Source organism: Pan troglodytes, chromosome 16 (genome assembly GCF_028858775.2).
Source record: "Pan troglodytes isolate AG18354 chromosome 16, NHGRI_mPanTro3-v2.0_pri, whole genome shotgun sequence".
NCBI classification, from domain to species: domain Eukaryota; kingdom Metazoa; phylum Chordata; class Mammalia; order Primates; family Hominidae; genus Pan; species Pan troglodytes.
The window spans coordinates 43047758-43069491 of record NC_072414.2 but is presented as its reverse complement, the minus strand read 5'-3'; the positions used below and the strand labels follow the sequence as shown (position 1 = coordinate 43069491).

Below are 21734 nucleotides of genomic sequence, written 5' to 3'. Positions count from 1 at the left end.
CTGAAATTGCATCCTGTTTTGACTGCCATTGCTTTTGTATGTTCTTATTCAGCACCCTTAAAATGTCCAAAAGAGTTGGGAAATTTTGTCATGTTTGGTGCCCCCAAAACACACAAATCGCCATTCCTAGCCTGTGGATGAATGAATCTCTGGGACTGAGCAGCTACCAACTGCAAAGCCAAAGCTCTCTGCTTGTTAGCAGGCCCCAGCCAAAGGCAGGATCTCAGGGGCACCTAAGCCAGAGCTGGAGTCAGGAAAGCTGGTCACATGGCAGAGGGGGTGAAGACTGGTGAACCAGCACCCCTGTTCTGCATTTGGTTGTCTCTGGTAATTCACTCCTTCATCCTTCCAACCTCTGCCCCCGTCCTATTGCACCCAAGCCTGCCTCTCCCTCCCTACCCTAATTTTTAAATAATTCATTCTCTTGATGAAGAGGAGGGGTAGGCCAGGTGCAGTGGCTCACCCCTGTAATCCCAGCACTTTGGGAGGCCGAGGGGGCAGATCATGAGGTCAGGAGTTCGAGACCAACCTGGCCAACCTGGTGAAACCCCATCTCTACTAAAAATACAAAAATTAGCCAGGCATGGTGGCATGCACCTGTAATCTCAGCTTACTCGGGAGGCTGAGGCAGGAGAATCGCTTGAACCCAGGAGGCGGAGGTTGCAGTGAGCTGAGATCGTGCCACTGCACTCCAGCCTGGGCAACAGAGCAAGACTCTGTCTTGAAAAAAAAAAAAAAAAGAAAAGAAAGAGGAGAGGTGATTTGATGGTGGACGCCAAAGGGGAGAGAGACGCCCAAGAGAGATACAGTGTGGCTCTGACTAAAGTGAATAGAGAATCTGCTTTAACCAGCTAAATGGACGTGTTTGCATTTTGAAGGAAGAGTCCACTTATCCCTCAAGATCTCTAGTGGGCTAATTATTTCAGGAAGATGGGTCTTTTCATCATCTCTTCCTTACTGGAAAGGGACAGGGTTTGCAGGGGAAAATGGGAAGACTAGGGTAGGACAGGTGAGGTTTGAAGTGTCCTGCTAGACAGGCTGGTGTCACCATCTCCACCCAGATGCCCCATGGGTACCTGGAACTCAGGGATGAATTCATCTTCCCTACAGGCTGGCTCCTCCTCCAAGATGTCCATTTCAGTTGGTGGCACCTCTATATCCTTTCACCCTACCTGTCTCTAAAGCTAGAAGAAACAACTCATCATCATCCTTGACTCATCCCTGAACCCCAGCAATCACCCATGCTGTTCCTTACTCTGCTCTCTCCCTGTCACCCAGAGGACAAGCTAAAGATCAGAAACACGAGGCATTTAACTATCTTTAAATACAAAGCATTTAACTATCTTTCTAATTGCCATGGCTTCCTACTGCCTTCGGGAAATATCTCAAGGCAAGTAAAAGTGTTTGAAATCCATTCTTCAAGTTGTCCCATAGAAATTTTTGAAATGTAGATGGCCCATTTCTTGTCAGATCTGATTAGATCATTACTTTTCCCTTAAAGTGGGGCTGCGGGGAAAGCTCTTGTCACGAGGAAGGATAATTGTCCACTCTGTGTTTTCCTGCTGTTCACATGTGCCTGTATGATTAGCGGCTCATCTTCAGTCCTCGGTTTTGTTTCTTTCAGGCATTTTTTGAAATCACTGGGCTATTTTGCAAGGGCTAGTTTAGTTAGAATGAAGTAATATAATCAGTGAGTCTGTTTAACCAAGCACACATAAACATATGCTGAAATAAATCAAAACTGCTGAAAGAGAACAAACGAGTGAGGCATAGACTAAGCACCTCTCCCCACCCCATGTGGGGGATGTTTCCCTCATCCCTCAGAATGCCACACAACAGTGGGGCCCAAATCTGTCTATGTATTAAATATTAGTAAAGCTTAATTTATCTCATTACAAAAAAGGAAACCTAAATAGAGGTTCTAAGAGTTCCATTTTTTGCAACCCACCAGTGGTGCCTAGTGGAGGCTGCTATCCTTTAAGTCATGGTGTCCCCCATGAGTCCCACAAGCTGCCTGCTTCCTGTGGCAGGTGGTGGAAATTTGGGAGACCTCAGGACTTCCCAGAAGCAGGGGTAAGCTCGGGGTATCTGTCTTCAAGGCAGGTGCCTCCTCTGGAGGGTTGGGAAGGGACCAGACCCAAGAAGTCTTCAAGAATATGCTGCGAAGTTAACCCTGAGTCTGAAAAATCCATTCCCTAACCCTTCTAAATCATCTAAGTTTTACCATGGGTGCCTTTTAAAGTGTTCCCAAATGCCTTTTGTAAGCCTCAGAAGTGCCACCCTCTCTCACGTATGAAAGGAATTGGACCAATAAAGGTACTTTTCATGAGCTTCTAAGCTTTGATCATTTCTCCATGGGAGAGGGGAGGATCAAGGTTTTTTTTTGCTTGTCTCTAACTCAAAGGCCCCACCATCCCTTAAGGCTTTCATTTCATTCTACCTCCTCCAGCTCCATGTTCTTTCTTTAGAATTCTAGGAATATACAAACAACAGTTTTATACAAGGGATGGAAAATGTTTTCTAGTTTGAATCCACTGGAGATGTAACAACTCAATGAGTCTCTCTGGAAACCACAACTGTATTAGGTTCACATTTCAAAATGCTACTTAAAGTTCCTTAATGGTCCTGCCCCCACAGCTACTTAGGGACATCCAAAACCTAAAGCAGAGGCAGTGTCTTCTTGAGGAAGCATTTTATCATTGTCAAGGATATCCCATCCTGCATACCACCACGCCTCACCCCTACAGCAAACACCTTCCTCATCATTCACCCACAGAACAGAAAAGGAGACGGGAAGGGGTGGGGAGGCCATCACTCTCACCACTGGCTCCTGACCACTTATCAGTAGTGAAAGATGGAGCATGAGAGACGTGACAGGTTCAGTCAGCTTTTCTGGCTGCATAAACTGAGCAGAAGGATGGTTGCTCATCATGAAAGTTCAAGTTCAGGCCAGACACTGTGGCTCAATGCCTGTAATTCCAGCACTTTGGGAGGCCAAGGCGGGTGGATCACGAGGTCAGGAGTTCGTAGACCAGCCTGGCCAACATGTTGAAACCCCGTCTCTACTAAAAATACAGAAATTAGCCAGGCATGGTGGTGTGCACCTGTAGTCCCAGCTACTCGGGAGGCGGAGGCAGGAGAATCGCTTGAATCCAGGAGGCAGAGGTTTCAGTGAGCTGAGATTGTGCCACTGCCCTCCAGCCTGGGCGACAGAGCGAGACTCTGTCTCAAAAAAAAAAAAAAAAAGAAAGAAAAGAAAGTTCAAGTTCAAAGCAGTTTGTGAGCCTGCTCCGTCTTAAGGAGACTTGCTTGAAGTTCTTCCATTTTTTGTTTTTTTTTTTCCCCTAACAATTAAGTGTAAGTGATTGAGTGCCAGAAACTTGGACTACCAGGAATCTCCCTCTGCCCAGGGCTCTTACCCCACCCCTTGGGCCTTTCCTCCCACCTTCCCTGTCTTTTGGGTCCCCTGCCTTGACAAATGATGCCCATTAAGCACTCCAGATTGTTTTCTTCTGGGAAGCATCTTCACTCTTAACTTCTGCTTAACATTTTTAGCTAATTCTCTTCCCTGCCATTATCTTAAGCTATTTAGAGAAATGAAGTAATTCTGATGTGTACTGGCTATTACAAATAATTTCCCATTTTATAATTTTGACACAGCTATCCACACTTACATTCAAGTTTTCCACACACTCCTTAGAGAAGTTTCCAAGTCCTGTGAAAAAGAGGGGAGAATAGCTGTCCCCTCACCCTGTCCACTCCCACATCCTAGAATGATGCTCAGAGCCCCTTTTTTGGGCTGTAGCTGAGAGCTCAGAGCCTGTCATCTTTTATAACCATCATTTACTTTATTTTTCCCAAAATTTATTACCTTGTTCTTACCATGCTGAAGCTCTTCTGCCCACTCACCCAGCTTGGTAAAGATCTTCCTGTTGTTTATCACCATTAGCTTGGCATTTCACCATCTGGGAGAGCTTAGTGTTTTCTAGAAACATGGAAACATCACTTGTACTCCGGCTGAACATCATTTATAAAAGCAGCAGCTCAGACTGACCCCAGCACTTTTCCATGCAGTGAAGTTCCCCCCTTAAATTATCTTTTGCTTTCTCTCTCCAAACTAGCTCACTGCCATTGTCACACCATTCTCCCAACATAGTCCTGGTGTGTTTCCTTTCTTGTAAATGATCGAAGGGTCCTTATTCTCAGAGACTTCATATTATCTTTGCTTGAGCTCTTCTATCAATCTTGGTTTAAGGAAGCCCCCTGTCTTTCTACCAGGATGAATTTGCTATCGCTACATAATCACATTTTTATGTCTATTCTCAGAGATTCCGAAGTACTATAAACAATCCATTACCTTTCATGCCTGGAAAATGGGAACTTTTGTTCAAACATGGTTAAAAGAATTATCCCTGGCCAAAAGAGCTTTCCTAGGACTTGTATACAGAAGGAGAAGTTTTTACCAAGACCTATCCTCCATCTTTTAGTGTTTCCCCATTAATAAACACGGTCCACTAGTTAGGCCTGTTTCCCAAATATCCCAAGCACACTTGTGACCTTGACTCCCAAAGCTTAGCTCATGCTCTTTCTCTCAGCCTGCAGTATTCCTCCTTGGTGGATCACCAATAGGCACCCTGTGCAGAAGGCTGAGGCAGAAGGATGGTTGAAAGCAAGGCCAAGATTTCCATGTGCAGAAAATCTTGCAAATGGGACTGCTCCCTCAGTGCCCTCTCTCTCCCTTAAATCATTTGTAACATTATGTATGCATGTTGGAAACAATGGTATCTCCCCAGCTTCCCCGTTAAGCTCTGAGAGTTGTGAAAGTGTTCTGTTGACCAGTGTCTTGATTTTATTTCTCTCAATCCTATCCCAGTATTTCCTATAATGCATACCAGAGAATGTGATATATATATGTCATATACATATATATATATATATTCATATGTATATGTGTATGTCCAGTAAATTTGAGAAGTGGTGGACTAAACAAAACTATGCAGGTATCTTTACTGTAGGACTTCTCAAAGCCTTAATAAGCTACCTGGTATGGTGAACCATCAAAAGCAAACCATGATATATTGTCTGTCATCTACAAACTCATTTAACTGACCTCAAGACTTTCTTTCCTGGAGCATCTAACAGGACAAGTGCTCTATAGGATACATGTTGGAGGACACTGTTATAAATCATGGGTCCTACATTCATCATGTCAGAATCACTTAGGGAGCTTGTGACAATTTGGGGTAGAGTATGGAAATCTACTTGGTTGTTGTCTTTTCTTAAAGCCTTCCTGGTAATTTTGGTGGTCCATAACATTTGGGTTCCTCTACATGACACTTTTGATCTTTAAAGCTTCAGAGATGCTATCCTGGTGACCCTCCTGAGCCCTCACTGTAGAAGTTTGTACCCCAAATTACTTGCAGGTAAATAACAAATTCTTATACAAGATAGATGGCTGGAAGCTTATCAGGGAAACCACCCAGGGACTTTGTGACTTGGGGAAAAGTACTGGCCTATATCCATGACTTTAGAAACCACTTCCTAACATCATAGCTGTCCCTACCTACATGCAAATCCACCTTCAGAGCCCATGGACTTTACCCCAACTACTCTCACTCATGCCAATGTGGGCTGTTTCACATGTTTCTGTATTTTGATTCATTGTCAATATCCGGCCTCCTTGCAGGATCATATTCAGAGCAAGACCCAATTGAATACTTTTCTCGGGATATCCTCATAGCACTTGCTACATAGCCAAACTAAGAGTAAATGCTCAATAATTGCAGAGAAAACAAGGGATAAAGGGGACTTTGGTCTAAAAGGGACAAAAGGTTGGCTCTAGAATTAAAAAGCAGGTAGAGCAGGTGGTAAATGTGGCAAGATGGGTAGGTACTCAGCTTCCCCTGCTGAGATAGGAGCTTCTTAAATGGTATAATCTTCCTCCACTCTTAAGTTGTATCTTTGTTACTTCTCGTTCTTCATATGATAAATATACATCGCTAGTAGTTCAGGAATAGATGACCAACTTGTCCCAATTTGTATGGAACATTTCCAATTTTAGCAATGAAATTCCACTGCCTGGGAAAGCCCTCCTTGCTGGAAAACTGGGCATTTGGTCACTCAGGAGGCAAAAATAGTTCCCTAATCAAAGAAAATCAAGACTACTACATCTCATTCTACCCACCTGAATACATTTCCTATTGCTGCTGTAACAAATTACCACAAATTCAGTGGCTTAAGACACCAATTTGTCATTTTATATTTCTGGAGATCAGAAGTCCGAAATGGATTTTACAGAGCTAAAATCCAGGTGCTGGCAGGAGCTCCATTTTGTTTTTTTCCTGGAGGCTCCAGGGAACGATCCCCTCCCTGGCCATCTCCAGCTTCTACAGGACACATTCCTTTGTTCTGACTTCTCCATCCATCTTCAGAGCCAGCCACCATGTCACTCCAACCTCTGTTTTCATCATCACATCTCTTTCTCTAACTCACTCTCCCACTTCCCTCTTTCACTCTCAACTTAATCATGTCTGCAAATTCCCTTTTGCCAAGTAAGGCAGCATATCCAGTGGTTCCAAGGACTGGAATGTGGATATCTCTGGGGGTCATTAGTCTGCCTACCACACCCACTTCTCTCTGGGAATTGATAGAACACCTTAATGTATTAAATAAATATTTTTAAAATCTCACAGAAAATAAGCTATTTCATTTTGCTTAATCAGTGTTTTTTAAATTATGTAATCAAGAAATTCTTCTTTTCATCCCAAGGAACACTTAACATTTCATGGAAGGCTGCTGCTCTTGCAGAAAAGTAGGATTCAGAATGGTAGATGGGCAGACTGCAAGAGTCCAGAGACATTCCACAACATGTACAGAGTTTTGAGGGAACTCAGTTATAGATCCAAATTCCTCTTGACAACTTCAATACATATTCTTTGTACATACTAATATACAAACTCATCTACCTAAGAAGAAACCTAAGGTCAAGGCATGGTGGATCTCCCTTTCTTCCACTGTTGTAGCCTCGACCTCCTGGGCTCAGGCAATCCTCCTATCTTAGCCTCCTGAGTAGCTGAGACCACAGGTGCATGCCTGGCTAATTTTTCACTGTATTTTATTTTATTTTATTTTTATTGAGACAGAGTCTCACTCTGTCACACAGGCTGGAGTGCAGTGGCATGATCACAGCTCACTGCAGCCTCAACCTCCTGGGCTCAAGCCATCCTCCCACCTCAGCTTCTCAAGTAGCTGAGACTACAGGTGCATGGCACCACACCCAGCTAATTTTTGTATTTTTCCTAGAGACAGGGTTTTGCCATGTTGCCCAGGATGGTCTCAAACTCCTAGGCTCAAGCTATCTACCTAGCTCAGCCTCCCAAAATGCTGGGATTACAGGGTGTGGTGGCCAAGAAAAAAATTTTAATTGGACATTTTGCCCTGGGGGTACAAAACCTCCTGGCAAACAAAGAGTTGATGTGAAATTCACATTGCCAATGATGATTCTTTTGGTAAGACACCATACCTCACCCCTGCCCCTCTTATTTAGAGGTGCATTTCCAATAAAACTTCATTTCTTATGTTTAGTAAGTAGTTATCAAAATTTTGATATTTTATATTATACCTAAAATAATTAAAATGATAACTCGCTCCAAAGGAAAATTTTTAATTTTTGCCTAGAGATTTATGGTCCCTGGAATCTTCTCTTAATTTAAATTTAAATTCATATGCATCCTTTGGTTGTAGAGAATTATGATGGATTGATAAATATTTTCAAGCAAAGCACATACATGAAGTTAAAGTGCTGTGGGTGAAGTAGAATAGAGATACAATTTCAAGGAGAAAAAAATGTAACATTTCCAATTTTTAAAGAAGACCTTGTTCATGTCATTTTTAAAGTGTACAATAATGGGTATTATATAACAACGGTACTTACGTTACATTGGACACATTTAAAAGAATGATTTAACAGGCTAATTTGAAAATGTCACTATTTACATTATCTAGAAATTATATCTTTCCTAACTATTTAATCTTAACATGCAAAATACTTGCTGACAAGTTTTAAAATATTCAAGGAGGTACACAGTTTTTAAAATTTCTTATATGGGCTGGGCACAGTGTACATTCCTGTAGTCCCAGCTACTCAGGGCTGAGACAGGAGGATTGCTTGAGCCCTGGAGTTCAAGGCCAGCTTTGAGGCCACCATAGTGAGACCCCCATCTCAAAAAACAAAATAAAATAAATGTTGATAAATTGAATTAATTATTATTATTTTGAGACAGTCTTGCTCTTTTGATCAGGCCAGAGTACAGTGGCACGATCTCAGCTCACTGCAACCTCTGCCTCCCCAGTTCAAGCAATTCTCGTGTTTCAGACTCCCAGGTAGCTGGGCCTACAGATGCATGCCATCAGGCCTGGCTAATTTTTGTATTTTTAATAGAGATGGGGTTTAGCCATGTTGGCCAGGGTGGTCTCAAACTCCTGACCTCAACTGATCCACCCGCCTCAGCCTCCCAAAATGCTGGGATTACAGGCATGAGCCACAGCACCCAGCCAATTAATTATTTTTAAAATAAATCTTATGGGGATATGTGAGCTCTGACAACTGGTCCAGAGCAGAATAGAGGAAATGCTGGCAGTACAAACAGCAGGGTATGGAATCAGGCCAGCAGGAAAGCCTTGGGAAAATGCCCACTTAACCCAGCCCAAAGGGTTAAACAGCGCCTGGCACAGAACCAGCACTCCCTTCACTCAGCCGACACCTGCTGTGTGTGGCCAGTGTGCCAGGCATTGGGGGTAATCAGGCTTAGACACAAGTCCCTGCCCTCAGGCACCAACCTGCCACTGGATGCATATGTAGTTGACCTGCTGCTTCTGTGTAAATGCATGTTGGCTGCATTTCTAGAGAGTCTAAAGACTTATTCTTGGGCAGTTTTTAGAAGCTGTGACTACAAAGCCATGACTCATTTTTTTATATTCTAGAATGGATCCATCTACATTCCACTATTCCTATTAGAATAGTCACCTGAGGAGGCATATACTTATTTCAGTGACAGGACGATTACTCAAAAGTCTTTAAGCTTCATCTGTGGAATTGACTTCAAAGCATACAGTGCAATCTTCTGAATATGCTTACTGCTTGTAAATATTTGCTTTTGGAGAACAACTTTGATTTTGCAGAGAACAAAAGCTATTCACACAAAGCTCTAGTGATCATGGTAGATGATGAGACTGGGCAGGAATATCATTTGCCTCAAACTCTGGAATAGCATCAGTCAGGAAGTCGGAGCTTTCTCATAGTAAAGAAGAGTCAGGAGAGATTGTTCATTCCTTTTATGTTCTGCACAATGAGTGTTTATTCCTCTTAGCACTGAGGCAGAAGGGAAAAGCCTGGCCATGTCAGGGTCACTTGCGTGTGAAGTTGCTTAAAGATTCTGTGGTCTCAGACTTTGGAAGAGAGCTTGCTGGGACGGTGGAAGGCCCCTGGTGCTCGCTGCTTTAGTTCTGCTGACCCAGAAGGAGCAGAGAGGGAGGGACCAGACAAGGACAACAGAAGCCAGGGCATGTGGCCGTCGCTCTGTCTGCTCTGCCTATCCAGTCACTCCTGTGTGGACACAAAGCACTGGACAAAAGCTCTTGGGATTCTCCAGGACCCTCAATTCTCAAAAGGAATATTGGTTTTTCTTAGTATCAGTTTGGTGTACACTGTATTTTACTACTTTCTTATTCTTCTGCATTTCTCTGGTATTTTACTCAACAGCACCATTCCCTATGGTCAGAACGAGCTAGGTGCTGTGGGAGACATTGCCTCTGTCCTTGGGCAATTTGAATCTCCTTGGGAAGATAAGAACAATATACATACATACTGTAGAGTGAGGATAGCCAGTGGGTTTCATTTCAGATGTCAGCTCCAGCTAATTGCTGGCCTTGTAGAGTATTTCATCAAATCAAAACACCATCAATTGTAAGATGCCATTTTAGGTGTTCTTAAGAAAAAAATACGCTATAAATTAAATTATGAACCATTTCTTTCTTATTAGTTAGAATTTTTATTTATACTTATTGAAAGAGGCTTTTTAGACTTCTTAGCATATAATATTGTGGATTTTTTAAAACATATATTGCTCTCATTCATTCATAAAGTAGAAAATAACAGCAAAATAAATTGGGTCTGGTTTTCCTAAGCTGCTTCACCTTCAGAGTACTACTCATCTCTAGCATCTTTGATTTGGAGTTACTGATGTCTGTGTTCCCACAGTACAACTCTCTATGCCATCAAGAGTATTCAGGAGGCAACATTTCTTACAAAAATTTCTCTTGACTTTCTCCCAAATCTCTGACAACTTTTGTGTAAATTAATGTGCACACAGGTAATAACAACCACAGCACAACAGCTACCTGGCAACAGTAACTGAAAGACCCATCCAATTTTCAATATTTCAAAAGCAAAAGAATACCTCTTAGACCCAATGATATGTGGGTTCTGAGACTCAGTCAAAATGACTGTCATGATCAACTATCCATGTCTGCCCTGGGAATGGGGTTGACAATGGGGCTACATTCATGCCATTAAGCAATAATTTGCTCCTGTATAGTTTGCAAAGCTGAATGGTTTCCAGCGTGACAGCAGTGGTAGAGTGTTCTCTGTGAGCTAGTAGAATCAGGAAGGCTTTATGAATGAAGTAGGTTTAAAAAGGTAAGATTTGGCCTGGATAAGAGGAGATGACCTCCAGCAGAGGAAGGAGCATAAGCACAGTTTAGAGGATTAAAAAGGGTAAACAAAGCATATCATGTGGAGAGGAAAGTAGGGGAACCAGGCTGGGGTGGGGTTTAGTTAGGGAGCGAGGGAATATAAAGACATGAGTTTTTGCTCTAAGAACATAAGTTCAAGTTAGTGTGTTTTACTTGTGGAAAAGTAACAGACAGTTCTTATATTTCTAAAACTTTTATATATTTTTTTTACCATAGGTCCTGATGTTTTTAGTTCAAAGAGTCTTGCGCTTCAAGCCCAGAAGAAGATTCTGAGCAAAATAGCCAGCAAAACTGTGGCCAACATGTTGATTGATGACACCAGCAGCGAGATCTTTGATGAGCTCTACAAAGTCACCAAAGAGCACACACACAACAAGAAGGAAGCCCACAAGATCATGAAAGACTTAATCAAGGTGGCGATCAAAATCGGGATCCTCTACCGGAACAACCAGTTTAGCCAAGAGGAGCTTGTTATTGTGGAGAAGTTCCGGAAGAAGCTGAACCAGACCGCCATGACCATCGTCAGCTTCTATGAGGTGGAATACACCTTCGATAGGAACGTGCTCTCCAATCTCCTGCATGAGTGCAAGGACCTGGTGCATGAACTGGTGCAGCGGCACCTGACGCCCAGGACCCACGGGCGCATCAACCACGTCTTTAACCACTTTGCCGATGTGGAGTTCCTCTCCACCCTCTATAGTCTGGATGGAGACTGTAGGCCCAACCTCAAGAGGATTTGTGAAGGAATCAATAAGTTGCTAGATGAGAAAGTCCTTTAAATGCCTTCCCTCCTACTGGACTTTGCTGCTTTAAAGTTACAGCACTCAACCATGATCTGGGTGAGAATCAAGAACATAAGCAGAAACCCTTGTCAAAGATGTCCATGTTCTGTCCTGTTCATCCTTCTGATGCTGATTCTGATGCTGAACTGAGTGAGCTCAGATGTGTTTTTCTTCCAAGCTTTCTAGCAAGGTTTCTACTTAAAATCACCTGTGTGCAAGCCCAAAGGACATTTCATCTATTCTAAGCAGAAAGGCTGTTTTGTTCATTACAGTGAGTGCTGTTCATCTCATGGAGTGGGAGGAGCACTAAACCAGGAGACAGAGGACATGGATTTGGTTTCCAGCTTAACCAGTTAGGACTCTGTCCTCTGCATTCTGGAACCATGATGCCTGCCTGCCTGCCTCACAGGGCTGTTGTGAGGACCAGATGAGATGATGTATGTTCATACTTTTGGAATCTCTAATTTAAAGTCTTAATATTTTGTCTTCTGAGTGTGAGGGGATAAACCTGGATGTAGACTATTAAGCAGCATAGGAGAAAAGAACAATAGAATCTAATGGACTGGGTTTGCAATCTCTCTCTAAATGCACTGCTTCAGACAAAGTGAAATCCAAAGGTGTGAAAAAGTATAGCTGCAAATTGGAAAAATGTGTTTCAAGAGTCGTCTTTTTGGCCAGGCATGGTGGCTCACACCTGTAATCCCAGCACTTTGGGAGGCCGAGGCGGGCAGATTGCCTGAGGTCTGGAGTTCAAGATCAGCCTGGCCAACATGATGAAACCCTATCTCTACTAAAATTACAAAAATTAGCCAGGCGTGGTGGTACACGCCTGTAATCCCAGCTACTCAGGAGGCTGAGGCAGGAGAATTGTTTGAACCTGGGAGATGGAGGCTGCAGTGAGCTGAGATCATGCCACTGTACTCCAGCCTGGGCAACAGAGCAAGACTCTGTCTCTAAAAAATAATAATAATAATAATTTTTAAAAAAAGAGGTGTTTTTGAGGTCTTAGATGTTCAGGTTGATGATCCTGCAGAGGGAAACTTTCCATGGGGGGGTGGGGAGAGAGAGTTTTCCATCCACAATACAGAAACAGAGAAGCACTGTGCTCCCTCTGCAGGACCAGCCTTCCCTTATCTAAGGGGCATAGAGCTCAGGGAGGCTTTATTCCATATGCACGGGAGAATCAGGCAGAATGAACCCCTACCCATCTTTCTTGGCTTTTCAGTCATTTTGTGCTGTTTTCTCTGGTTCATTAATAAATTGAAACTGCCCTCCAAACAAGAGATCTTAGAGTTGTGATTCAAAATAAAATTCCTTGGAGTTAAATACAGTGTTAAGAATAACAGGATTGAAAGGAAGAAGAAAATGAAGAGCAAGAGTTCTGCACTCGAACCCCAAGAGGAGGTAGATTCAGGGGAGCACAAGTGGGTGGATCTGTGAGATGGTCAATGGGGAGCTAGTCCACAGACACAAACCACCTTCTCCAAATGTCACAGCCTTGCTTTCACAGTGCAGCTTCTGACATCTTTTCATCATAGTCTTAACCAACGTCAGAACAATGTACTTCCTTTCAACACTGTGCCACATTAAGAGACTTGCTCCTCTTACCTTTCCTTCCATCCTCCTCTGCTTCTCTTCTAATGATAATATAAAAATACCATACTAGCACAGCCCTATGGTTCATCCCACCCCACAGTCTATCTCCAGCAGGAGCATCAAGAGATGGTTTGTGGGGAGGTGTGAAACAATGTCCCCTGAGCCTCGCTGGCCATTCAGCCTCAGCTGGCTCTCATGTCAACATCATAGCAAACCATCTAGTTACGTTCTTCAGCCACGCAGCCAGAATTAGTTCATAGGAAGGCTATTCAGTATGGAATATGGAGGAGTAAGGCCAACCCCTGTTCTCCATATTGGACAAACATGGCCTAGCCCTCTACTCAAACCCAAGGGCTGAACAATGATGCCCTGTGCACACCTGGGCTGGGGAGATGGCTGGTCATTTGGCACTGCTGGTGGGAACTACAAGCAGTTGGCTCCCCTTCCTTCCCACCTGCCTGCAAGGCACCAGTCCAGCAGTGCTGGATTTTCTCATGCTGTCTTCAAGGTTTGCCTTGATGTATTTATCTGACAAAAGACTGTTTTCTTGTTCAAAAGATGGTTCTAGAAGTAGGTTCACTGTTCATTAAGTGGACCGTTACAGAGAACTCAGACCCAAGAGGAATGAGTGAACTTGTCTTCTGTCCGTGTGAGATACAGTGGGGAAGAAAGCAGGATCCCCAGCTAAAGAAGGTGTTGGGTTCTCTCCTGGCTCTGCAGGCCACAGCACAACAATGGTGTAGGAAGAAGGCTGAGTTGGGTTCTGACAGCCCACAAGTCTCTAAGGAAACTGGGTCCTTTCTGCTTTGGTCAAGGAAGGATCAGCACCTCCACCAGTGAATCTCACCAAGTGCAATGGCAGAGTGTGGACCAAAACATTTTCTGTTACCTTAGGCTCTCCGCTGAGGGAGCCAGTGGGCTGTCTACCCAAGACCCCCAGACTTAGCAGCAGCAACCAGTGGGGATCTGGGCTACCTGGGCACAAGAACTCCTCTAAAAATACAAAGCCAAAACCAATCCCATGTGCACATTTCAAACATACGATTTGCATCTAAATCAAGCGATTCTTGAGTTTCATCAAGCAGCTGAAAGGCCTACAAATTTCAAATATTTTACATAACAATCTAGTGACCAAAGCTAGCTTCTCATTATACAGTCCTATTGGTTTATCCTAAGTACTCTAACCACATCACCTGGTGGCCCTGAAAGGCTGTTTTGGCTGAAAAAAATGTGACAGAGGCCAGCAGATGCTTTGGAAAGCAGGACTCTAGATGTGAATTTGTGCTCAGAGCTCTGTACAAAACTCTCAATATGAGAACCCACAAAAGCAGAGTTAGAATAGCTACATTTTTAGGTCCCCAATAACAAACATATCATTTTGCAAAGTGATGGGAAAGTAATTTCAAAAGAAGCAATGGTACAAGATGGCTCAATTGATCTAGCCCCACACAGACTTCAGACAGCAATGCCTGATTCAGCAAACCAAGTAGGGGCGTGACATTCTTTAAGGCTGAGGAGTGGCAGGAGCAGCTTGCATCAGTCATCTGGAAACATCACTGGGTCTTCAACCATCCCTGAACACTCAGCTCTGTCCCCACAGGAGGACACCAGGGACTTGTGCTGAAATCCTCATCAAGCCCTTTTGTGCGTGTCCTTCCTCATATATCTGAGCCCTGCGGAAACACATTCCCTGCCAGCTGCCACCTGCCATGTGTCTGTACCACTCTTCTCTGTGTTTACATCTGTGGGTCTTGACACCCTCAGTAACTCCAGGTCTCTGCTCAGTGACAAAATGAAAAGACTTCTCCATCTGTGCTTCTTCAAACTCTCATCTCTCCCATCTGTACATTTTATAGAATCAAATCAGTACATTCATTGGCTGCTCCAATGAACTTATTGCATCCATTTATATTTTAAAAAAGAAAAGAGCTCAAATCAGGCCTATGTGCCCTCTGTCCCAATATCTTTTTTTAATTTTTTTACTTTTTAGAGATAAGGTCTTCCTCTGTCACCCAGGTTGGAGTGTAGTGGCATGATCACAGCTCACTGAAGCCTCAAACTCCTGGGCTCAAGCAATCCTCCTGCCTAAAATTCCCGAGTAGCTGGGACTACAGGTGTGCACCACCATGCCTGGCTAATTTTTTTTTTTTTCTGGTAGAGACGGGGGTCTCGCTATGTTGCCCAAGGTGGTCTCCAACTCCTAGCCTTAAGCAATCCTCCCACTTCATCCTCCCAAAGAGCTGAGATTACAGACGTGAGTGAGCCAACTGTGCCCAGCCTTGCCCCAATATTTTTAGGACTTTTCTCTTTTTTTAATTCAACATGATCCCAGAGGTCAAGACCAAAACCAATCAGTGAAAATTCAACTTTAGCTGTGAAAACATTGCACTAACAGGAGCTATCCAACAATGGACCAGAATGTTGACAATAAAGTTATGAATCAGATGGCCTTCGAGAAGAGGGTTGCCAAGGCCCTCCCAACTGGGAGTTGAATGGTCAACTGGATTTTGCTTGTTTAATCTGACCCTGCTACATGAGCCACAGCCCAAGCTGGGCCCAGCTCATGCTCTTTCTTTAGAGGGAGGTCTTGCTTGTTGGCAAGGGTAGGGGAAGGGGAGAGAGAATCTTCTACAACACTATTCCTCAAAATAGCATCTATGAATCTCTGAAAGTCCTGAGGGCAAGGTGGGGAGAGGGGGGAGGTGGAGTCCATGAGTTCCAAAATAAGTTTTTAAGTTTTTGTTTCATTCTGACAACTTTTTAAAAAAATTAAAATCAACATAAGTATGTTCCACATCATTTGGGAATGACCTTATAGCCATGTGGTGCCATCTGGCTTCAGTCTGAGCTTCTGAGTTTGTGTTTACAACATCACTCATGCTGACTGAGCACGGCAGGTGAAAGAAAAGAATTTAACTTCATGTGTTTAAGGTCTGACATCACCTAGAGGTCTGCAGGGGGAACTTGCAGGGTCTGTGAGTACTCAATTTAGAGAAACATTGCTATGACATACGAATGTGGAGGCTTGCAGAGAATGAATGTTACCCTCCCCTAAACAGTGACTTATTTGTGGGGGCTTGAAGGTTGAGAGGTGAGCCAAGTGTCTGAAGCACACATAGGTCTGCATTCTATGTGCAGGTCAGCTGCCACATGTTCTGCCTGCCCTTTGAAACCTGGCCAAAAGAAGCTACCACATATGTGTTAGTCTGCTTGCATTGCCATAAAGAAATACCTGAGGCTGTGTAATTTATAAAGACAGAAGGTTTATTTTGTCTCATGGTTATGCAGGCTGTACAGGAAGCACGGTGCCAACATGTGATCCTGGTGAGCACTCAGGGAGCTTTTACTCATGGCAGAAAGTGAAGTGGGAGCAGGCATGTCACATGGCAAGAGAGGGAGCAAAGGAGCAAGAGAGGAGATGCTCTCTTTTAACAACGTGTCTTTTAAACAACCAGATCTCACATGAATTCAGAGCAAGAACTCACTCATTACTGGGAGGACAGCACCAAGACATTCATGGAGGATCCATTCCCATTGACCCAAACACGTTCCACCAGGCCCCGCCTCCAACACCAGGGATTACATTTCAACTTAAGATTTAGAGGGGACACACATTCAAACCATATCAACATAGAAATCAAATTAAAAATTGACCAACCTATGCTGGCAATCCTAATACTAAACCTCAAAGGCTCAAGAGTGTCCACCACTGGACAAAGCAGGCAGTGTGACTCCCAAGGAAAGCAACAGGGGAGAAGCTTTTGAAGAGGTCACCTGCACGTGCTCACACTCTGTCCTAGTTCCAGCCTCATCTGCTGGCATGCAGACACAAGTCCAAGGCCTCAGGAGACCTTGTATGCCTCCAGGATCCCAAGAGGTTGTTCCTGAAGAATGAGGCATGTGGCTCTAAGATACTGGTGACATCAAATTCCTTCCAGCCCCAGAAAAAGGAGAGGTCAGCTGGTGCAAAGACTCACACCCACCCCCAACAGCACTGCAGTTCCACTGGTAGCCTTGCCTTTTCCTTACATGTCCTTCCTTTGCTGAGCTGGGGCAGGTCTGTACAGAGGAGGGGTCCTGGCAGCCCACCCAGGCAGCCAGAGTCTGGGCAGCCAGCCCTCCCAGGCCTTCATATAGAGCTCTTCTTAGCTGACTACTAAGGCCATTCTGGACCAGTTCCTGAGACAAAGGAGTCTGGGGTTTGGCTCCCAGCTCAAGGAGCAGCTGGGCAGGAGCCAGAGCTTGGCACAGAGTGAGTGCCGGAGGCTAGTGGGGAAGTGGCAATTAGGTTATGTTAGGGAGAGAAGCACTTTCTCAGGCTCTGTCACTGGTAAAGGAAGAGCTTGTGGGCTGGTCCCCGAGGAGGGACTTGGGCTCTTTCCACCTCTCCCAGCAGCTGGCTTCCCTGTAAGAGCGTCACATTTCCTCTCAGCCATGGGATGGGGCTTCCCCTACTTTGTGTTTCAGAAATAGTGACAACTTGATTTTAGAAATAGATTGTTGGCTTTGGGTTGGGGGAGATGAGGAAGATGGATATTTTGGGGTTTGCTGTCTTTTCAGCTTTCACAGACAATAGAAAATGTAGAACATGGAGCCAGCCATGGGTCAGGAGGATTCATCTTAGCTTGCCCACTAGCCGGGGATTTCCTTATGCTTCACCTCTCCAAGCCTCAGTTTCCTCAACTGCAAAAGCAGGGAGTTGTACAAGGTCTTTAAGAATCCTTCCAGTTCCATAGTTCTTCCAAGCAGCATAGAAGAGAAGCTCTGGGCATTTCTGCACTGTAGGTCTCTTAGAAGGAAAACCTATTCATTATTCAACAGAGCAATAGACTCCGAATTGAAAAATGACTCCTCAATGATCCTCTTCAGAACTTTTGAATGAAGATCTTAGTTGATGGATTTCAAAGGGGAAAAGCTTTAAGCCAGAAAAATGAAAAGTAAAATCAAGACTCCATAAACACCAGAGAACTACACACTGTTGGCCCAGGGAGTCAGCCAATTAGCCAACTCAGCAGGAGCCCGCTGGGGTTCAATGTTAGGCTCAACCCTCTACTGAGACATGCATTACAGATCAAAATTGTGTCAGACTCCAGTAATAGGTCTCTGGACAGAGAACAGGGTATAAGCAAAGTCATGAATAAGTCAATATTGATTTGAGTCAAATATCATAGGATGCTATGAGAATTATTTTAAAATATATTAATGAAGCCATTCCACCAACAAATGAAACATTTTATGGAATTCTCAGTCCTTTTTTAGAAATAGCTTTATAAAGATATAGTTCACATAACATAAAATGCACCAGTTTGAGAGTACAATTCAATGGTTTTTTGAATTGTGATGTGTTATGCGCTACATAAGGACGTTTTGGTCAATAACTGACCCCACAGACAACAGTCATCCCATAGGATTATAATGGAGCTGAAAAATTCCTGTCACCTGGTGATGTCTTCATGATCCTGACCCTTTGTAGGCCTAGGTTAATGCGTGTGTTTGTTTCTTACTTTATTAACAAGAAAGTTTAAAAAGTAAAAATTTTAAAAATAGAAAAAGTTTGTAGAATAAGGACATAAAGGAAGAAAACATTTTGTATAGCTATACAATGTGTGTGTTAAGCTAAGTGTTGTTAAAAAAGAGTCAATATTTCTTAAAAATTTTAAAGTTTATAGTTTCAGTAAGCTAAGGTTAATTTTATTGAAGAAGGAAAAATATTTTTTATAAATTTAGTGTAGCCTAAACGTACATTGTTTATAGTTTATAGAGGTGTGCAATAATGTCCTAGGCCTTCAAATTCACTCAACACTCACTCACTCACTCACTCAGGGAAACTTCCAGTCCTGCAAGCTCCATTCGTGGTTAAGTGCCCCATACAGGTGTACCACTTTTTATGTTTTCTACTGTATTTTTACTGTACCTCTTCTATGTTTAGGTATTTTAGATACATAAATACTTACCATTGTGTTACAGTCGCCTACAGTATTCAGTTCAGTAACATGCAGTACAAGTTTGTAGCCTAGGAGCAATAGGCTGTACCATATATCCTAGGTGTGTGGTAAGCTACAGCATCTAGGTTTTTGTAAGTACACTCTATGATGTTTGCACAACAATCAAATCACCTAATGACGCATTTCTCAGAATGAATCCCTGTCAGTGTATGAGTATTCATTAATATGTGCAACCCTAACCACAGGCAAATTTTGAACATTTTCATTATCTCAGAAAGAAGCCCAATACCTTGTCAATCACCTCTCTACCCCCATGAGACCTTATTAGCAACATAAAAGTTGATTTTCTCCCCAAAATATCACAAATAAGAATTTCTCAATATTGGAACTGCTCTATGGTCTTAGATTCAGATCAAGCAAATCCCATTTATATGCATGACTGACTCATTTTGCCGAACCGCATCCTAGATTGAGCCTCAAGCTCCATCTATGTCCCCTACCTCAACATTCTCTTGAGATGAAGCCTCATCAGCCTCTTAACAGGGGTGGCCTCTGTGGGGAAGTGGGTTCTGCAAAATGTTAAGGACAACCTGGCTGCCAGAGTCTGACTACTCCCTCATTATCCTGTAGCCCCATTGAGGATGCAGAGTCAATAGCCATGTGCTGGGGGTGCCATAGAAGGAATTCAGGCATTACATAGGGCAGAGGATCTCAAAACTGTGAAACACCTGCATCAGAGGTCCCAGGGATGGGGAATGGCCCTATTAAAAATGCAGAATCCTGGGTCCTACCCCAAATCTACCAGCTCCAAATTTCTGGAGGTGGGGCTTGGGACCCCGAATAGTTAAAAAGCTCCTTGGTGATTTTTAGACACAGTAAAGTTTGCTGACCCAGTATAGAGAGCTCCACTTGAAATCATTTGCATCTCAAATTCTGTGGCTTTCAGAATGTAACTCCTGCCTGAATTGTTTTTACTTCCCACCCTTTTCAGCTTTGAAACTGAGTCCATCTCTTCTTCCTTTGTGTTCAGGAAGCAACCTCTGGGCATGTGCTCACCCCATTACTCTTCACATGCTGTCATCATCCTGGGGCTGTCAGCAAGCCCTATTCTCACTAGCTGCAAGTGCCTGAAGGACAGCTATCTTTAGGCAGTTATTTCCAATGCGAAGAGCCATAGGAACCATGAGAAAAGTGGCACCAGTTGGCCCCTTATGTCCTGGCAATTGCTGCATTTTTTCCATTTCTCACCTCTCAATTAATTACCTTTAGTAACTGTTTAAAAATTTTCTTCTAAGGTCAATGACCTGGGATGCTGATCTGGAGATATAATTTCCAGAACTATATTTGACCCATATATAAAGAATAAACAGAGAGAGTCCCTACCCCTTGAGGTAAATATCATCTTCTGCCAGGCCTCTCTTTGGCCCTTTTCTTTCCAAGGCCTCCTTTCCAGTAATGTAGGATGATCTGGAAACCCCAGTGTAGAGCAGGATTACTCTGGAACCTGGAGGCAAAAGAGGGCAGAAAGAGCACCCCAGGCGACATACCTTTCTTTTAGCCAATGGAGAAACAACATCTATAAAAGTTGAACCCGGGATCAGATCAGCCAGCCATGAGACTCCCAGATGGGAGACAGAAGAGAAACCAGGGACACACAGGGACAGAGGGGAGAGGCCTCCAGGAACATGTACATGTGGTTCCATGTGGTTGCAGTTGAACAGGGCTACCAATCCCTTTAGCTTTCCCTTACCAAGCTCTCTTTGAAAAAAGGGAAGAAGGCTTCATCTCAGAAAAGGAACTTACAGCCAATGAACAAAAAAAAAAAACCAATGTGGGGAGCCCAGCCCTGTGTGGGAGTTGTTGCTCCCAAGCCTCCCTAAAGGGTTAGGTTCCCCTCACTGCAGGTCCCCTAGCACAGGGCAGGACTACAGGTGCTGGCATACAAGGCCATTCCTGTCAGGGGTTGAGTAAGACCCTGCAAAAGTGAGGGCTGGCCCTGATCTCATGCCTCTAATCTGACAACAGGCAGCTCACTTCTGGAGAGATCAACCAGCTGCTAGCTCAGGTATCAGGCCACACCCTGGTCATCCCACAAACTCAAATGCCCAGAACTCAGCAGGGCACTTCTCTTCCTTCTATATGGATGGAGGCTCCTTCCCTTATCATTTAGTTGGGAGGGACAGGAATTGAAAGTGTTTCCCTCCTACTGCTCAACACAATAACAGACACCTTCACTCTTGGAGCTCCTGCCTACTCAGCCCTTTCCCCTGTCGCGGTTATATATGTGTGACCTCCAGCTTCCCTGCTCCACTCTCTCTTGGATTTTCAGCTCACCGAAGAAGAGGTCATGAAATCTGCTCAGTGATGGGCATCAGTCACATGCTGGGACCCATCAGTCCAGGAGAACCAGGGACCCATTTCTTTCAGTCCCTCTAACTCCTCACCTTTTGACAATCACATATCCTTTTACACTTTGCCTAATTTTCTACCTCTGTGATCAAAATCCCAAGGAGAGGAGAGACCTTCATGCTGTTTGTGTGTGCACACGTGTGTGGTTACACAAGCAACTCCTTTTCAAACTTCCAAAACCATAGTAAAAGATATATTTTCCCTTTTTAAAATTAAATCCAGTTGACAAATTTCTCAAAACTCCCTCTGA

General features: G+C 43.7%; 1 protein-coding gene across 3 annotated transcripts in view; it reads left to right on the top strand.

Annotated features, from left to right (window-relative positions):
- Positions 1-12815, top strand: part of TNFAIP8L3 (TNF alpha induced protein 8 like 3) — a 48227-nt gene extending 35412 nt beyond the window's left edge. For 2 of the 3 annotated variants that reach the window (XM_523074.8, XM_063794950.1), the window contains exon 2: positions 10969-12815. In XM_523074.8, coding sequence (XP_523074.4) covers positions 10969-11531 — 563 coding nt within the window. In that variant the 3' untranslated portion in view covers positions 11532-12815. The remainder of the gene's footprint in view (positions 1-10968) is intronic. The other variant, XM_016928238.4, reaches the window with a different exon arrangement.
- The last annotated feature ends 8919 nt before the right edge of the window (positions 12816-21734 follow it).